At 53.1% G+C, this 17600-nt stretch overlaps 2 protein-coding genes across 4 annotated transcripts in view; one reads left to right on the forward strand and one right to left on the reverse strand.

The window, feature by feature from the left end:
* The window catches only part of GAB2 (GRB2 associated binding protein 2), a 181249-nt gene extending 174782 nt beyond the window's left edge, over positions 1-6467 (forward strand). For both annotated transcript variants that reach the window (XM_044752193.2, XM_070490582.1), the window contains exons 9-10: positions 1311-1436; positions 2310-6467. In XM_044752193.2, the coding sequence (XP_044608128.2) occupies positions 1311-1436; positions 2310-2453 (270 nt within the window). In that variant the 3' untranslated portion in view covers positions 2454-6467. The remainder of the gene's footprint in view (positions 1-1310; positions 1437-2309) is intronic.
* Positions 6468-7801: 1334 nt separating this feature from the next.
* The window catches only part of USP35 (ubiquitin specific peptidase 35), a 39800-nt gene continuing 30001 nt past the window's right edge, over positions 7802-17600 (reverse strand). Inside the window, exons 8-11 of one of the 2 annotated variants that reach the window (XM_070490580.1) lie at positions 13459-13552; positions 12426-12532; positions 10087-11896; positions 7802-9022 (exon numbers count right to left, since the gene is read on the reverse strand). In XM_070490580.1, coding sequence (XP_070346681.1) covers positions 8855-9022; positions 10087-11896; positions 12426-12532; positions 13459-13552 — 2179 coding nt within the window. In that variant the 3' untranslated portion in view covers positions 7802-8854. The remainder of the gene's footprint in view (positions 9023-10086; positions 11897-12425; positions 12533-13458; positions 13553-17600) is intronic. The other variant, XM_070490581.1, reaches the window with a different exon arrangement.

A 17600-nucleotide genomic window follows, 5' to 3' on the forward strand; every position in this document is an offset into this window, starting at 1 on the left:
GGTCAGTGCCCCTGGAGAGGCAGTGCTGCAGGGATGCACCCGAAGGATGGGCGATCTTGCCAGGCAGAGGTGGAGGTGGCTGTGCAGAGGAGGGGCATGGGGGAGAATCATCGTCGTTTAGCTGTGGCTGAAGATGAGGTGGGCAGGGGTGAGGTTGGACTAAAGCGGACCTTGAAGGACCCAGAATGCTGTCTTGGGAAGTCTGGGCTTTTCCTGTGGGCAGGAGGGAGCCCCAGAAGTCTGGCAGGCCAACTGCTTAGACAGGTGTTTGAGAAGAATGAATAGAGCACTCTTCGAAGGTAACTTCCTTCTCTGTCCTGTTAAAATCTTTGAAAAGTAAAAGGTCTTCTCTTCATTTCCTTATCCTGTTGTTCCCATGAGCATGGGCACGTATGTGAGTGTAAGCATTTACTGAGTATCTACTCAGTGGCAGGGGAACACACCTGCACAGGACTCACTGTGGGGAAGGCCACAGTAGAGCTACAAACAGGCAGCGCGTGGTAAGTTGCTTCCCCGAGATTTTCATTGAAAAGAGAATAGCTGCCCAGTAGCTGGGAGGCACTCCATAAATAATGAAAGAATGAATCAACCAACCAGTAACACAGCCTAAAAACAGGACATAGGGCTATGGCCTTTCTCATTGAGTATAAGACTTCAGGAAAATCCAAGACAAGTTGGTCTTGGTCCCCAGATGGAGACAGGACCCTAGAGCGTGTCCTTAGAAGAGCTGCTGAAGGGACTGGAGCCTGGGGAGGAGGCAGCTCTGTTCAGATCGCTGAGGTACTGGGGCCGGAGGGAGCAGGCTGCTCGGTGTGGCTCCTTTTTAGGCCACGGGTGGGAGTTTCAGAGATGCAGATCTGGTGCAAGAGAAGATGACTTTCCAACATCCAGCACATAAAGGAAACGTGCTCCCTTCTTAGGGACCAGCAAGTGAAGGCTGGGTCTGTCCGGGAGACCGTGGAGGAGGTTTGGCCTGATGCCCTAGAAGCGAGGCAGCGTGGTACGGTGGCGTGAGCACAGGTCTGGGAGTCAGAAAACAGACCTGGCTCCCATTCCTGCTCACCAGCTATACAACTGTAGGCAAGTCACTTGACTTCTCAACCACAGTTTTATCTTTGTTTTTAAAAGTAAGAATAGTAGTAATACCGACGTCACAGGATTGTCAAGGGTTTAAGTGAGAAGGTGGAGTCCCTAGGGCAGCGCGACTCAGAGCAGCACTCCGTGAGCTCGCAGCTCTTGCTCCTAGAGCTGTGTTCTTCCAGCTTAGTCTGTTTCCTGAACTTACTAAGTTTCTTCCTTCTTTATGACAGCAAAACCCCGTGTCTGCATCTCCCATTCCCAGCGGCACCAACAGCCCAGCCCCAAAGAAGAGCACCGGCAGCGTCGATTATCTGGCCCTGGACTTCCAGCCGAGCTCCCCAAGCCCCCACCGCAAGGTGCCTGGGGTGGGGAGTCAGCGCTCTCAGGGCCCTGGGGGAGGGGTGCCAGGGGCTCAACACTAAGCACAGCACTTGGCCTCTCATGACTCGACCATGCTTTAGTCGGGGTCTTAGAGGGCTCTTTCCTCTCGGTGCACAGACACCCTCGGTTCACGGGACCTCCTCAGCCAGTCCATCCCCCTTGTGCAGGTGGGCAAACGAATGCACACTGAGACACAATCTGCTCGAGGTTACACAGTGAATCAGTGACAGATCCAAGGCTCAGGGATCCTGTGCCCTGGTCCCGAACTCTTCTTTGAGGAGCACTCACTGTCTGTCTGGGTCCCAGGGCCCCGCCATGGGTACAGTGGCCTTCCGAAGGGACTTCCAGGCCTAGGAGAGCCCTCTGAGGGAAGCACACTTAGCTCCCAGTCCAGACAGCGGAGTGGGGAGCTCCACCTCAGCGCAGTTCCCCTCACAGGGCAGCTGTGAGTGCTCACCGAGGGTCACACACAAAGCCCTCTGGCTGGTGCTTGTTGGCACCCAGCAAAGTCCTTCCCCTGGATGCGTGGCCACAGGGAGGTGGATGGAGGCAGAGATGAAGGCCTGGACCCATCCACTAGGCCAAGGAAGGGCCTAAGTCCTCCTAGGAGCTGGGAAATCAGGAAGGCTGGTGGGGCTGTAGCATCAAACAGGAGGGAGGATGCCGTTTGGAGTTCAGACTCTGAAGGCCAGTTTCAGAAAAAGAAGACAGGCTCCTGAGGCCGGTCAGAGTGCCGGGCAGAGGCCCACCTCCACTCGCCGTCAGACAGCTCAGGAAGAGCCCACCTGCCTGCCCCTTACCTCACTGACGACTCACGGCCACCTCTCCTTTCCCACTCTGTCCCTCAGCCATCCACATCCTCCGTCACTTCGGACGAGAAGGTGGACTACGTTCAAGTGGACAAGGAGAAGACCCAGGCCCTGCAGAACACCATGCAGGAGTGGACAGATGTGCGGCAGTCCTCAGAGCCTTCTAAGGGTGCCAAGCTGTGACTCAGGGGCCGCCCGGCACCCAGAGGGGCCAGGAGGCAGCGTCTCCAGAGCCGGCTCCTCCCCGTCTGTCTCCCCTGTCTCCTCTCCTGTTGCCCCATCCCACCCACCCCCCTCCACTCTGCCACTCTGGCCTTCAAAGCACTTGACATCAGGGACCCTGAACCCTTCCCCTGGGGGGTGAGGGTCTGATCGAGGCACTTCCTCTGCCCACTCGGGGCCCACCTTTGATTTTTATCAGTAATGGCCATGCCTCTACCCACCTTAGTTAGAGCTATTGCCAAAAAGCCTCCTTCAGCCTCTTCCTCCCCTTTAGACCTGAATATCTACCAGATGTTTGGAGGGAGGGGCTGGGGCTCTGAGCCAGATTCCACACCTCACACTCGGTCACAGCCCTCAGCCCTCTTCCCTCCCGCTCCTGGGCTACCTCTCCTTCAGTCTCGGAAGAAGCCAAGTTGCCTCACTGACCCAGGGAGCCAAGGACCAGCAGACCAAAGTGGACTTGGACTTCTTCATCCCTGTCTGTCTTGGCAAGGGAGAGGCAAGGCCACCAAAAGAGGGAGGAGTCAAGAAGGAAGGTTAGAGGTGGTCTTGAGGGATAAAGGAATTAGGTCCCTAGATGCAGAAGGGCAGTTGATACCTGCAGGGTCCCCCACTCAGGCTAAGTGGCAGTGCAGCTGTTACCAGGGTGGGAGAGGCAGAAGGATGAGGACAAAAGGAAGGGAAACTGAGGATCATGGGCAACCAAGAACAAGGAGAAGCAGGGCTCAGAGCCCAGGAGATGGGGTGACAAGGACGCTGCGGGGTCGGGCCCCTGGAACTGTGGAGCTGCAAGCCCACTGCTGCTCTGCAACAGCATGCAGTCTCTTCCCCAAGTCCCCACCCGCCTAAGTGCCGCACTGGAGAAGGCTGGACTGTGCTGGGCGATGCAGCGTGCGGTCTGAGTGCCAGCACGGTGAGGGGAGGCTGGTGGGAAAGCAATGCAGGGTGCAGGATGTGGGAGGGAGGGAGTGTGGGGTGGACTGGAGGTGAGGCAGGGACCGAGGGGCAACGCTGGGACAGGAACGGGCTGGGCAGAGGCCCAGGGCAGTGCACGGACACTGCAGTGGCGACGGTGCATAGGGAGTTTCTACAAGATGGGGAGGCGCAGAGGTAACTGATGGGATGAGAGGCGGGGTGAAGGCCGTGGGGGGACAGTGTAGCAAGTGGGGAAATACATCCAGAGAACCTGGTGGAGGTCCCGAGGCAGTGCCATGGAGATGCAGGGTGGAGCAGAAAGTGAAGAAGTGGTGCATCATGTCAGGAGAGTGGTGTGCGTGGTGACATGACACGAACTGGATGGACAGTTCATGACAGGACTGGTGGATGGCGGGGTAAGGCAGTGCAAGGGGGAGAGCAGGGCAGAACGGAGCTAGAGGACACGTGAGAAGGGCCGGCAGCTACTGTGGTTTGGCTGGGCTTTGTGCCCGGTATCAGGCCCAGAGTCTTTTCCCAGCTCTTCTCACCCTGTGTTGCTCCCTTGCATCCCAGGTGCCTCACTGGACTCCAACCTGGCTACAGGGACAGGAGAGGCCAGGCCTCCCCTCTCACGGTTTGAAAGGCTATCAGATCAGCATCGCCCTCCCCCAGCCCTGCCAGGGACAGAGGCAGGGCAGCGGCCCAGGCTCCTTCTCCTAAGCCAGGGAGGGAGGATCTGAAGCTTTTATGTTGACAGTTCTTGGCCAAATTTTCAAGAGTTTCAGAGGCAACTGGGCAGACCAGATGTTTCATCCTACCCTGGGGTGAATAGACTTTCTTCCTCAAAAAAAATGACTTCCCACCATGTGTAATGGAGGTGTCTACTGCTCACCTTTCAGCTCCTGTGAGCACACGTGCACACACACAAATGCACATCTCACCTGCCCAATGGCCTGACTAGTCTCTAAGAAGTCCCATCCTGGGAGAAATGCCGCTCTCCTCCTAGTATTAGTTCAAATCAACTCAACAAGCGTTTATTAATGGCTGCTGTGGCCAGGTTCTATCTAGACTAGGCACTGAGGACACAGGAATTAATCAGACTTGGTCCCTGCACTTGAGAAGGTCACAATTGATGAGAAAACACGAGGGCACAAGACGTTGGTAATGGCCGTGAGAGAGACTTAAAATGCCGATGGCCTGCAGAGGAAGCGAGGCCGCTTCTCCGGGAGGTTGGTGCAGGGGCAGGGATGGAGAGGGGTGCAGACAGGGAGAGGGGCTTTAGGAAAAGGGGGGGGGGATACCTGAGATAGGACTTAGAGGAAGACGGGTCAGATTTTTACAGGGAAGGAGGGCAGGGCCGAGGGGCAGTGGAGGAAGGAGGAAGAAGAGACTTGGAAAGCCTTGCACTTTGGGAACCAAAGGCCTTTGGGAGCATGCGTCCAGCCCCTTGGGAGCAGTGGGGCCCTGCCTCGGTGTCCCACAAGTGAGGCGGTAATCATGGCAGTGGCTGACACTGGGCAGGGTCTGCTGGTTCACTCTGCCCAGGCCTGACTTTGTCCCTTTAAGGCCTTCTACAAAGGGTCTCTATGGCAGAGCTTTTCGTGTTCCCAGCCCCAGCAGCCTCCCTATTGGCCCCAGGGTGCCCCAATAATGTCAGCATTTTCTGTGTGCGCCATGATGTGAATGAAACCGGTTAGAGTCATCAGAGACTGAGGTGTCCAAATCTAAGGCTTCCTTCCAGCTCTTGGTTCCTGTGACTCCCAAACCCTTAGGGTGGAGCTAAGAGCAGAGATGGAAGAAGTACAAGAGGAGAGGAAACTGGCCTGTTGACCGCGGAGACTGGCTCACAAGCCCCCAAACTACTAGGGGTTTCGTACACACCTGTCAGCTCAGTGTACAACACTGGTCCTTTGGCCTCTCAGTGGGTCAGAGTCCACCTCTCCTGGTAGCCTGGCTAGGACTGAGACCCCGGAATGGGGACGTCTTCTCAGCCAGCACAGCTCACACCAGAACTCATCCTACCTGGGGCTCCCCAAAGGAGCCCGCTTCCTATTCCAGCTCCACCTGGAAAGTAGAGCAGGAACAAGGAGAAAAGGACTGAGTGCTACAGGGAGACGATGTCTCCTTCGGACCTTGGTTTGCCCGTCTGTGAAATGGGTGGTTAGATTAGACGGTCCCTGAGGCCCCTTCCGTGGCTGACAGGCAGCACCAAGAGCATTAGCCAATTAACCCAGTCCCCTCCCTAGATTGATTTTGGTAACTTCTACCTTTGAAACCATTCAAAGATGCCCCATTCCTAGGACAGAAGCACAACCGTTCTGAACTGATTGAAGCATGGGCTCAACTCCAGTCTGCCCTTTGGCCTCTTGACCTGCCATGGGGCTGAGGCCTCAGCCCCAAGCCATGGCCAACCAGCCCTCCCCCAACCCACACCCCTCTGACAGAGCTCGCTAAGAACAGGACAGGAGAGAAATCAGCCCTTCCTTCCCGTCTCTGGGCCTTCATCTGCAAAATGTGGGGGAAGCGAGGCTGATCACGTGAGCGCCAAAGCCCTCTCCTTCAGGGGCCATCCTTCTGGGACTCACCAAGCTCTTGGGGCCTGGGCCACAGCAGGCTGCCTGCGGAGGGGCTCCACTGGAGATTCAGGCTGTCATGTGATATTTGGTGGTGTGTGTTCTTGTGTGTTTGTTGGTTACATGTGTCTTGAAATTTAGAATCATTTCGCACAGAACTGTCGCTATTTGTCGGGAAGCAAAACTGGGCTAGGAGAAGCCCAGTCCTAGGTTCTTGCCCTGTTACCATTTAAAATTGACATTTAATTTTTCAAATCACTGTTGGTGCCTAATCACTTAAGTTATTAATTTATTCTGTTTTCTTTAAAAAAAAAATTTGTAACACGTATTTATCCTGTGAGTAGGTCTGGGGTGGGGGGGGAACATGTTCAACTGGGTCCTGTTTTTGCTGTGGTGACACATGGTACAGACCTGGAGCTTACAGGTCCCTTTTTACTGTGGTGTTGGAGCAGGACAATAATAAAGTCCATTAGAAGCAACCAGAGAAGACTGTTGGAGTCTGCCTCATCAGAAGCAGCTGGGTGTGGAAGCCACAAATTTGAATCCCAGCCTGGGGGCTGTCCATGTGTAGGCTTAAACACTTTTTTTTAAGATTGGCCCTGAGCTAACTACTGCCAGTCCTCCTCTTTTTGCTGAGGAAGACTGGCCCTGAGCTAACATCCGTGCCCCTCTTCCTCTACTTTATATGTGGGACGCCTATCACAGCATGGCTTTTGCCAAGCAGTGCCATGTCCGCACCCGGGATCCGACCAAGCAAACCCCGGGCCACAGAAGCAGAACGTACGAACTTAACTGCTGCACCACCGGGCCAGCCCCATAAACACATTCTTGACAAGAAAATCATCTCTCTCGTGGTCCCAGAAGGCAATGTGCCAGTCTACTCCACTTTCATCTTAATAGAAAATCATTGGGTACTTTTCTTGGCTGGGAGCAGGAGTGACTCCTCCTTACCTTGGAATCTGTATTCCAGATGTGTAGCATGGGAATTGCAGTAACATCTGTCAGTTCATCTCAGAAGGTGTACTGGACTGGGACTGTAGAGCGTGACTTGGTCTCTGACAGACTATTGGCCCACTTTCGCTGGTCCCTAAGGTCTGACATGTCAAGGGTCTATGACGTTTGGGCCAAAACTCAACTCCTCCACCTTTAGCACAGGCAGGCAGCCCCTGGCCACACCACTGTCACCGCCTGCCTCCACACCTTATTTGTTCTTCCAAAGCGGGTGGACGGGGTTGGTGGAAAGGGGCCTCTGTGTGCCCGTCCAGCTCCAAGAATGGGATGACACCTGAGGGAAGTGTCCCAGCCTTCCTCCTGGTCTGTGCCCAAGTCCAGCCCAGGAAAGGCCACCCCTACCCCCAGGTTCTCGGAAGGAAGGAATGAGGAATGTGTATCAGCAGTGGCTATTTCTGGGCAGTCCAGAGTTCTTGGGATCTGAAAACCGCCTAGATATTGGGACTTCAGCCCTCCCTGATTGATAGGTGAGGCCCCTGACAGTATCCAGTCAGACAGCTGCCAGCCTATGTGCCTGGCCCTCCAGAGGCGACGGGCTCCCCTGCTTCTCGGGATAATGAGCCTGCTCTTCCCTCTGCTGGTACCTGCATCTGGGGATGTCCCCACCACCGGTCCCAGCTCTGCTCTCTGGGTCCTCCCAGCCCTCACCTTTAATGTATACAGCACTTCCGTGCAGGGCACTTGCCCCTCCTGTGGTGCATCGCACATGTCAACAGGGCAGGGGATACACCCTCCTTACTGCCCAGACACAGGAAGAAACCAAGGGTAGAGCCGACATCACAGCCACTGAGGCAGAAAGAACGACATCTTAAAGGCTTCAGAGAACCTATTTTTATTCCTGTTCGAGACCCTGGGTCTCTTCTCTCCATTCAGAAGGGGTACAGCAGTGTCAGGGCACAATGAGGTCAATATCTGCTCCTCACCAGACCACCCCGGCCAGCCCCCTAGGCTGCTCTAATGGCCAAGTGACGAGGAGCTGAGCCAGCCAGCGTTCCTCAGGATGGAGGATGGCTTCCAGAGAAACACAAACATATGTGCAGTAAAATAAGGACACTCTATCTTAACCAGAATGGGGATGCAAATGGTGGCATCTCAGGCACTGAGGCAGGCTAGGGGAGGGGGCGCTGGGGCCTCCCACTGTGAGGGGCGCTGCCCTCCCCTCTACGCAGTGTTGCTTGGTGTTGGGGAGACAGTCTCTGAGCGTGTGCCAGGCTGCTTCCCCCTACATTCCTCTCAAAAACAAACAGTACAGCGGTGCAGGCACCCACCCATGTGGCCTCTGAAACCCCCTCAGAGAAACAAGGTGGCAGCCAGAGGTGTGACACACAGTCCCGTCTTTGTGCAAGGACTTGCAGCCTGCTCTTGTACTACCGAGCAACAGGATTGTCTCAAAGGAGCCAGCAGGGAAATGCTACTTGATGGCGAAAGACTAGAGCTGTGACGTTCAGCTCTGTTAGGGAGCCTGCGGGGGGACAGGGGAAGACAAGGCCCAGAGTGTGTCCATCGAAGCTGCTTCAAGTTGACCAGGACACTTGGGTGCAAAAATCTTAATGGGGTTGATCCCAGTGTCAGGGCCAGAGGCCCAGTTTAAGGGGCTTGGGTCCCACCTCTATAGCTGAGTCTCCGTGTACCCTTCATGCCGGGGACCACTGTCCCAGAAGCTTCCTCTCCATCCTTCTTGCCCTTGGAAAGGCCCGCCTTCAGGACTGGACTGGCCTCCACAGCCTCCCTCAGACCCCACCTGGCAGAGCACCCGTGCCAGGACCTGGGCCCCCACCTGCTCCCAGAAGGAAGGGGTCAAGGCCTCCCCTGAGGTTGGTTGTGGCACCCCCACAGGTAGGAGCAGGTGAGGGAGGGTTCACATTAGAAGACCAGTCTGTGGAAGTCACCACCATTGCCACCTGCAGGGTTGCAGCCCCCGGGAGAGCCTTCATCCTCATCCTTGTCTTCGTCAAAGCCCCTCCCCCAACGCGGAGATGAGGGGAGTGTAGAGATGTAGGCTGCCCTGCTCCGCGCCTCCTTCTCCTGCTCCTGGGAACACAGATGGGGATGGGGCAGGAAGCTTAACATTTAGGCTCAAAGCCAGAGTCCTGTCTTCACTCCCTCCTCCAACGCCATCCAGCACAGCACTCCTGAATGTCTCCTCGGGTCCCCAGCACAGGCAGGGGAGCTTCTGACCTGGAGGCATTCCAACTCAGCGGGAGGATGGATGGGATGGAGCCATCCTTCCATCCTATATCTAGGCTTCAAAATCATTCCTCCTCCTCCCCTAATAAAAAACCCCCAGCCCCTTAAAGGAAAGGACCCCATTCAGACTAGACGATGAATAGCTGACAAGGGCCTGATGTGGCACGAGGAAGCAGGAGGTCCAGGGACTTCAAGGGTCACGTTACACCACACAGGGACCTCTCTGCAGGCTTCCTGACCCACCTTTCCAGTTCACTGCCTCTCAAGGCACCAGGAACAGACTCTGCCAGTGAGAAAGCTCTCCTTCCTACTGACCTGAGGCTGGCCTCATGGGGACCCCTTACCACAGCCCTGCCTCTGCCTGGACAGCTCGGCAGAAATGTGAAAGCAGGCCCGGTGCCCCCACCCCACATAAAACACCAGCCCCGGTGCTGCCGTCCACAGGTCCTGGCATGGCTGCTTCAGTGGTCTGTGGCTAGTACCCCTCCCATTGCTCAGAGCCCTTGCTGCCCCAGTTGCTAAGCATTTTGATACCACCCTTGACTCTAAAGAGCAGAGTTGAAAGCACAGTGACAGAGGAGGCTCACTGGCTAGAGTGGTCCCCCAGAGCCCCACGGATGCCTGCTCTACGCACGCCTGCTCGGCTATTCATTCACAGAAGCCCATGCTGCTCCTTCAGGACACTTATGAAAACTGTTAATAACTGATAGTTATTTAATGTCTGCTCCTCTGAAGTAAGGGGTTATGTCTGGTCCACCAGTTCATTCGCAGCACTAAGTGATAGACGAAGGGATAAAAGAAAAAAGGAAGAGACTCAGAGAGAGGAGCAGTAACTTATCTAAGCCCGTGGTTGTGCCAGGAAGCCCTCCACCCGGGAGATCAGATCAAAGGCCGCGATGGCCGCTCACCTGCAGGTAAAGGATGTTGTCTTTGGAAATGGCTTCCATCAAGTCTTTGTGGAGGGTGGGCTCCGCCCGGACTCGGGGAGAGCCTGGCTCAGCCTCAGGCCCCTCCCCGGGCCGCTGCCGGTAAAAGAGCACGTAAGCCGTGTCCTTGGGGAAGAAGGAGGTGACATTGCTGACAGACTCGAAGGAGGAGAAGGACACCCGAGTGTCGTTGAACAGATACCACTGGTTCTCGGGCTCGGGCCTCTCGGCAGTGCCCACGGAAGGGGCTGGGCGGGCAGCGCCCTCGCGGGCATAGCAGTAGTAGTGACCGCTCTCCGAGGACACTCCAGAGTGCACCACAACGCTGCAGAGGTCGTAGGCCTGGCCGTGGCCCCCGGCCAGCGGCAGGCGGAGCAGCAGGGGGATGGAGACGTCGTCCAGGATCTTGCGGCGCCGCATGGTGCGCAGGTCGAAGGAGAAGCGCAGGAGGGTCAGGATGAGGTAGCGCGGCCCCTGGCTCAGCTCCACCACCTTCTCGGCGTCCTGCAGGGAGGCGCACGACTCGCAGTAGTAGCGGTTCTCTGCCGTCAGCCTCTCAGGGGACAGGAAGTAGTTGACCAGGTCCAACACGGAGCGGGAGCCCTCCCCAGGGGAGGTGGCAGCAGCCCTGTTGGTCCCTGGTCCCAGGCTGTCCTCTGCCTTCTTCTTTTCGTTCTCAGCCTCCTTCTCCTTCTCCACCTTCTCCTCCTCCGCTTCTTTGTCTTTCTCCTTCTCCTCTTTCTCCTTCTCCTCTTCTCTCTCCTCCTCCTTCTCTGTTCTCTCCTCCTCCTTCTCTGTTCTCTCCTCCTCCTTCTCTGTTCTCTCCTCCTCCTTCTCTGTTCTCTCCTCCTCCTTCTCCTTCACTCTCTCCTCCTTCATTCTCTCCTCCTTCTCCTTCACTCTCTCCTCCTTCACTCTCTCCTCCTTCTCCTTCACTCTCTCCTCCTTCATTCTCTCCTCCTCCTTCTTCACTCTCTCCTCGTTCTCCTTCACTCTCTCCTCCTTCACTCTCTCCTCGTTCTCCTTCACTCTCTCCTCCTTCACTCTCTCCTCCTTCTCCTTCACTCTCTCCTCCTTCACTCTCTCCTCCTTCTCCTTCACTCTCTCCTCCTTCACTCTCTCCTCCTTCACTCTCTCCTCCTTCTCCTTCACTCTCTCCTCCTTCACTCTCTCCTGCTCCTCCTTCACTTGCTCTCCCTCCTTCTCCCTCTCCTCCTCCTTCTCCACTCTCTCCTTCGTTTCCTCCGCTCTCTCCTCCTCCGCTTCCTCCTCCTTCTCCTCCACTGTCTCCTTTTCCTCTGCTCTCTCCTCCTTCTCCTCCACTCTCTCCTCCTTCGCTTCCTCCTCCTTCTCCACTTTCTCCTCCTGACTTCTCTGCTCCCAGGGTCCCTGGGGGCCCAAGCCTTCAATGTCCAGGACAGCTGGGGGGGCACCCCCTGTGATGCAGTGTTTCCTCTGCCTCCGAGGACCCGCCCTGCTTGGAACCTGGGCTCGGGATGGCGATGGGGGGTCCCGGGCTCCAATGTCCTCTGCAGGGAACATCACTGAGCCCAGGCGGCGGCGGCGACAGCGCTCAGCGGGAGGAAAGGCAAGAGAGAGGTCTGTGAAGGCCTCCTCCCTGGAGGATACATTGAGGCAGTGTAGACAGCATATCCGAGTCATGATCTTGCCTCCGAACATCTTCTCCACAGACGTTGAAGTTGGGCTAGGGGGCTCCTCGGGTGGGGAGGGCAAGCTGGACTGCTTGAGCTTCTGGTAGATCCTTGTCCCCGTTTTCTCCTCTTCGTGCAGCCTGGAGCAGGGAGAACAGGGTCTTTATCCATACACACGGATCCATTTCCAATGCAGTGGCCTGACTCATGCCATCTACCTTACTCAGCTGGCCACACATCTGGACATACATACACATTCAGGAGTACGCAGCAAGGAATATACATACATGTGCAAAATGGCATCCGTGCACACGTACTGACAAACCAGACACCCACGCTACTAACCTGCACACAGGCACACAAACCTGCTACATAAAGACCTGCCATGTCTATGTGCACATGCCCCCAGAGCCATGATAAAAACAGACACACACACATACAGCGTGCAGACGCACACACTTACCCCTCCCAGGTCACAGTTCAGGTCAGCATCTCCCAAACTTCCCTCACACTCAGCCATGGCCCCCACACCCACGGCACACATCTTCTCAGCCTTCCACAGTGCAATGCAGTGCCCCCATTTCCAGAAAGAGGGCAACACAGCTCAGAGGGTTGGGCTTTGCCCCAGGTCTCGAGGCCCCATGCAGATCCAGGCCTGGCCTCCCTTACCGATCCAGCAGGTACTTCAGGTACTCTGAGCAGTCCTGCTGGGTGCCGGGGCTGAACCAGGGTGTCCAGGATGCAGAGAGGAAGTTCTCTGGAGAAATGGCAGGCCGCTAGGACCAAGGCAGGTGAACAGCAGGGTCAGGAGCAGAAGGCCGCTCACCAAACACTCTGCAGCATGCTAGCCTAAGGGTCCACCTGGGGCCTCTCTGCCCCAAACTTCCTGGCCTCCTCACTGAAGTCCTCCCGCTTCCGTTGTCCCTGACCCATCCCATCCCACCAAGTCCACGCAGCCCGTGAGCCGGGCATCGGGTTCATGAAGATAACAATCTCCTAGGAATTTACCCTGCCCTGACACATCCCATATTTTCCAGGCCTTTGCTCACTGCCATTCCCTCTGCCTAAAATACTCTTCTCCTCATCAAAAGGTTAGCTACAGAGTTCAAGTCCCAGACGCAGTGTCACCTGTTCCAGGTCATCCCAATGGCTCCCTCTCCATCATAATCAACCTCTCCCTCCCTTGCATGCCGGACAAGCTGCATTTCCCTCTGTTCAAGCACTACAATTGTTATCTGCAGGTCCACCTTCCCCACCAGAGTATCCACCTTCCACACCCGACTATGAGCTCCCTGAGGGCAGAGACCGTGGCTTACTCATCTCTGTGCCCCTACACAGGGCCTTGCATAATGCTTGGCCAAGGGCTTTACGTTCCATGAGGGCAGAGACTGCGAACAAAATAAATTCAGCCCTCAGGGTTCAGCCCAGCAATGTGAGTGCTCAAAAATGACAGCAGATGAACAAGGGAACACCTGATGCGATGGAATCACATGGGAGAGATTTGGGCAGCACAGAAGGGGGCTCAAGGAGGCACTCCCTTTCCTGCCCAGTAGGGGCACTGAATCAGCCCCATGGGCTTTGGCCATGAATCCACGCCACCCTGGACTGGGGCTCAACAGCCAGATGCAGGCAGGTCCTGGGGAAGGGAAGGGCGTCGGACCAGAGCGTCCTCTCCACCTTGCCTGACTCCTCCTGCACTCACCTGGCTGTGCTCCAGGAAGGCAAAGAGCCACTGCAGCTTGGTCATCAAGGGCTGCGAGTTGTTCTCAGTCAAACGGAGCACACAGTGTCTGAAGCTTCAAAACAAAGCAGAGCACACAAGGTAGGCCAAGGAGCCTCTGCCTGCCCATACCGCAGGCGACCCAGGGCCTCCAGGCTACAGGGAGAACAGCCACTGGTGGTTCAAGTCGGGGCCAGCAGCTGGGGAGGAGGAGCAGGTAAACCACTCAGCTCGGACAATAAGGTAACCCCTGCAGTCCCTTCCAGCTCTGAGAGCCCATGACTCCAAGATCCCAAGATCTGAACATCCTAAAGTCCTATGGTCTCAGAGTTCCAAGGCTGGAACCCTCTGCCATGCTCCAGAGTCTGCATCAATATCATCACCAACCACACCAGCCATCACACACTTCTCCCTGCGTCCCCAGGAAAGGGCACTCAGACCCATCCAGAGCAGCAGGACTTGCTCCAACCTCAGCCCTCCAAGCCCACCTTTACAGCCCCTCCCCAGGGCCTCTGCCACTGCCCCTAGGCCCTCCCCGAGTGTTCCTCTGGCCTTTACAAGAGGGAGGCAGGAGTCAATGTGAGGAACATGCTGAAAGAAGACGACACTTCTGGGGTTGGCTGCCTCCCAGTGACGAGGTCTGATTCTATGGGAGACAGGAAAGACCCCTTTCCTGACGCCCACATTCCCTGGAACAATCTGATTCCCAGGTCCCAGCTCAGCTCTGGTTCTGACAAGAAGCTCTGGAAACAGAGGTCAGGTACCTCTCCAAACTGAGCCCACTGTGCAGAACGGCATTCCTGAAAAGTGTGGTCTACTTAGCAGTCTGCAAGAAGGCAAGTTCCAAGCAGTCTGCAACAAGCATTTAGAAACCTGTATAACGATCTGACGTTGCTACGACCACACAAGGACGTGATCATTGCTCTGGCGAGTCATTTTATTGTATTTTACAGAAGTAATGGTCTGCAGCAAACTGGAAATTAGAAAACTAAAACAAAACTAGTCCTTCACCAGGCAGCTGGAGAAGCACAGGCAGCAGCACCTTAGGAAATCCTAGATCAGCTCCAACCTCCTCCTACTGGGCCCAGAACTCATAGAGAAGAAACCGACTTGAGGTCCTACCAGAAGCCAGAAACAAAGCTTCTTTCAAAACAAAACAAAACAAACTTTCACTGTGACTCTTCAAAAAGACCTCTAAGCATGGTATTGGTGAAAGAATGATTTAAAAAATCAGCAGAACAGAATTAAGTGCACAGAAATAGACCCCCATAAATACAGTCAACTGATCTTTGACAAATGACCAAAGGTGATAAAATGGAGCAAAGACAGCCTCGTCAACAAGTAGTGCTGGAACAACTGGACATGCACATTCAAAAACATGAATCTAGTGGGGCTGGCCCCGTGGCCGAGTGGTTAAGTTCGCACGCTCCGCTGCAGGCGGCCCAGTGTTTCGTTGGTTCGAATCCTGGGCGCGGACATGACACTGCTCATCAAACCACGCTGAGGCGGCGTCCCACATACCACAACTAGAAGGACTCACAACGAAGAATATACAACTATGTACCGGGGGGGGCTTTGGGGAGAAAAAGGAAAAAATAAAATCTTAAAAAAAAAAAAAAAAAAAAAACATGAATCTAGGCACAAACCGCACACCTGTCACAAAAATTAACTCAAAATGGATCACAGAAGTAAATGTAAAATGCAAAACTATAAAAATCTTAGAAGATAACACAGGACAAAACCTAGATGACCTTGGGTATGGTGATGCCTTTTTAGATACAACATCAAAAACACAATCCATGGTGGAAATAATTGATAAGCTGGATTTCATTAAAATTTAAAACTTCTGTGAAAGACAATATCAAAAGAAGCAGAAGACAAGTCAGAGACTAGGAGAAAATATTTGCAAAAGACATCAGATAAAGGACTGTTACCCAAAATATACAAAGAAACTCTTGAAACTCAACAAGAAGAAAACAACCCAATTAAGAAATGGGACAAACATGTTAACAGACATCTCACCAAAGAAGATATACTGACAGCAAATCAGCACATGAAAAGATGTTCCACATCATATGTCATCAGGGAAGTGCAAATGAAACCAATGAGATACCACTGCACACCTATTACAATGGCCAAAATCTGGAACACTGACACTACCAAATGCTGGTGAAAATGAGAAGCAGCAGGAACTCTCACTCATTGCTGGTGGGAATGCAAAAGGGCACAGCCACTTTAAAGGACAGTTTGGCAGTTTCTTACAAAATTAAACACACTCTTACTGTACAATCCAGCAATCACACTCCCTGGTATTTACCCAAAGGAGTTCAAACCTTATCTCCAGACAAAAACCAGCTCTTGGAAGTTTACAGGAGCTTTATTCATCATTGCCAAAACCTAAGAGCAACCAAGATGTCCGTCAGTATGTGAATGGATGAATAAATTGGGATCCCTCCAGACAATGGGATGTATTATTCAGCACTAAAAAGAAATGAGCTACCAAGCCATGAAAGACATGGAGGAACCTTAAATGCATATTACTAAGTGAAAGAAACCAATCTGAAAAGGCTACATATTGTATGATTCCAGCATACAACATTCTGGAAAAGGAAAACGATGGAGATAATAAAAAGATCAGTGGCTGCCAGGAATTGGAGGAGGATGAACAGATAGAGCACAGAGGATTTTTAGGGCAGTGAAAATACTCTGTATGATACTATAACGATGGACACATGTCATTAGACATCTGTCCAAACCACTAGAGTATACAACACAGAGTGAAGCTAATGTAAAAAAAAATATATATATATATATAGACTTTGGGTGATTATGATGTGTCAATGTAGGCTCATCATTGGTTTTTAAAAAAAAAAAAAGTACCATTCCGGTGGGTGATGTTGATAATTGGGGAGGCGATGCAAGTGTGATGACAGAGGGTATATGGGAAATCTCTATATCTCCCTCTCAATTTTGTTGTAAAACTAAAATTGCCCCACCCCACCCCCCAAAAAAGGATTCTGGGAAGGTGGTGGAGTAGGAAGCACCAGAAAACTGTCTTCCCACCTAAACAGCATTGCACTGGCAGAATCTGATATAACTATTTTGGAACTCTGGAGTCTGCTGAAGGCTTGCAACTTCCAGGGGAAGGCTTCCACTGTAAACTGTGGTCAAGTTCAGCTCTTAGCACAGTAGCAGCTGCCCATCTCCCACCCCCAGCCACATGGCAGGCAGCTGTACACATGTTCCTGGAACAGCTTACACAGAGTTTGCAGGAGTTAGGTTGAGTGAAAATAACTGTCCCCCAAATACTGAGGACCTGTGCTCTGACTGCTGCTTCTGATCACACAGGTGCAGAAAAAGAGGTGAGCAGCCATTGTTGTTGCACCTTCCCCTATCATTGCAAGCTGCTCCACCTCAAGCTAAAGTGACTTTCAGGAGACTTAAAGCACCAGTACCCTTTCTTCCCAACTCCTCTTCATTTTTCACTCTTTCCCTTTTGGGAGCCAGAACATTACAGACTAGGACATTCAAAAACTACCGCATATACAGAGAAAATTAGGAAGTGACTGCACATGTCCAAGGGAAGATTCAGAAAAGACAGAAGAAGACATCAAGTTTACACTTTAGGCTGATCCTCAGCACAGAGACAGCCTACAACAATAAAAAACGATAACAAAAAACAGCAAACCCTGGGGACAGGGGAGAATCTCATTTCCTGAGTTACCAGAACATTAAATTCAAATGTCCAGGGTTCAGAAACAATCACAAGGCATACAAAATAACGGGAAAGTATGACCCATTCAGAGGAAAAACATAATTCAACAAAATCTGTTCCTGAAAAAGACTTAATTGCAGATGTATTAAAGGCTTTAAAACAGTGATCTTAAAGATGATCAAAGAACTAAAGGAAGATGTGGAGATAGTGAAGAAAATGATGTGTGAACAAAATGGGAATATCAATAAAGAGATAGAAAACCTAAAATGAAACCAAAAAGAAATTCTGGAGCTGAAAAGTACAGTAACTGAAATGAAAAATTCACTGGAGGGATTCAAAGGCAGATTTGAGCAGGCAGAAGAGTCAGTGAATTTGAAGATTGGACAATGGAAATTATCAAAGCTTAGGA

Source organism: Equus asinus, chromosome 20 (genome assembly GCF_041296235.1).
Source record: "Equus asinus isolate D_3611 breed Donkey chromosome 20, EquAss-T2T_v2, whole genome shotgun sequence".
Lineage (NCBI taxonomy): Eukaryota > Metazoa > Chordata > Mammalia > Perissodactyla > Equidae > Equus > Equus asinus.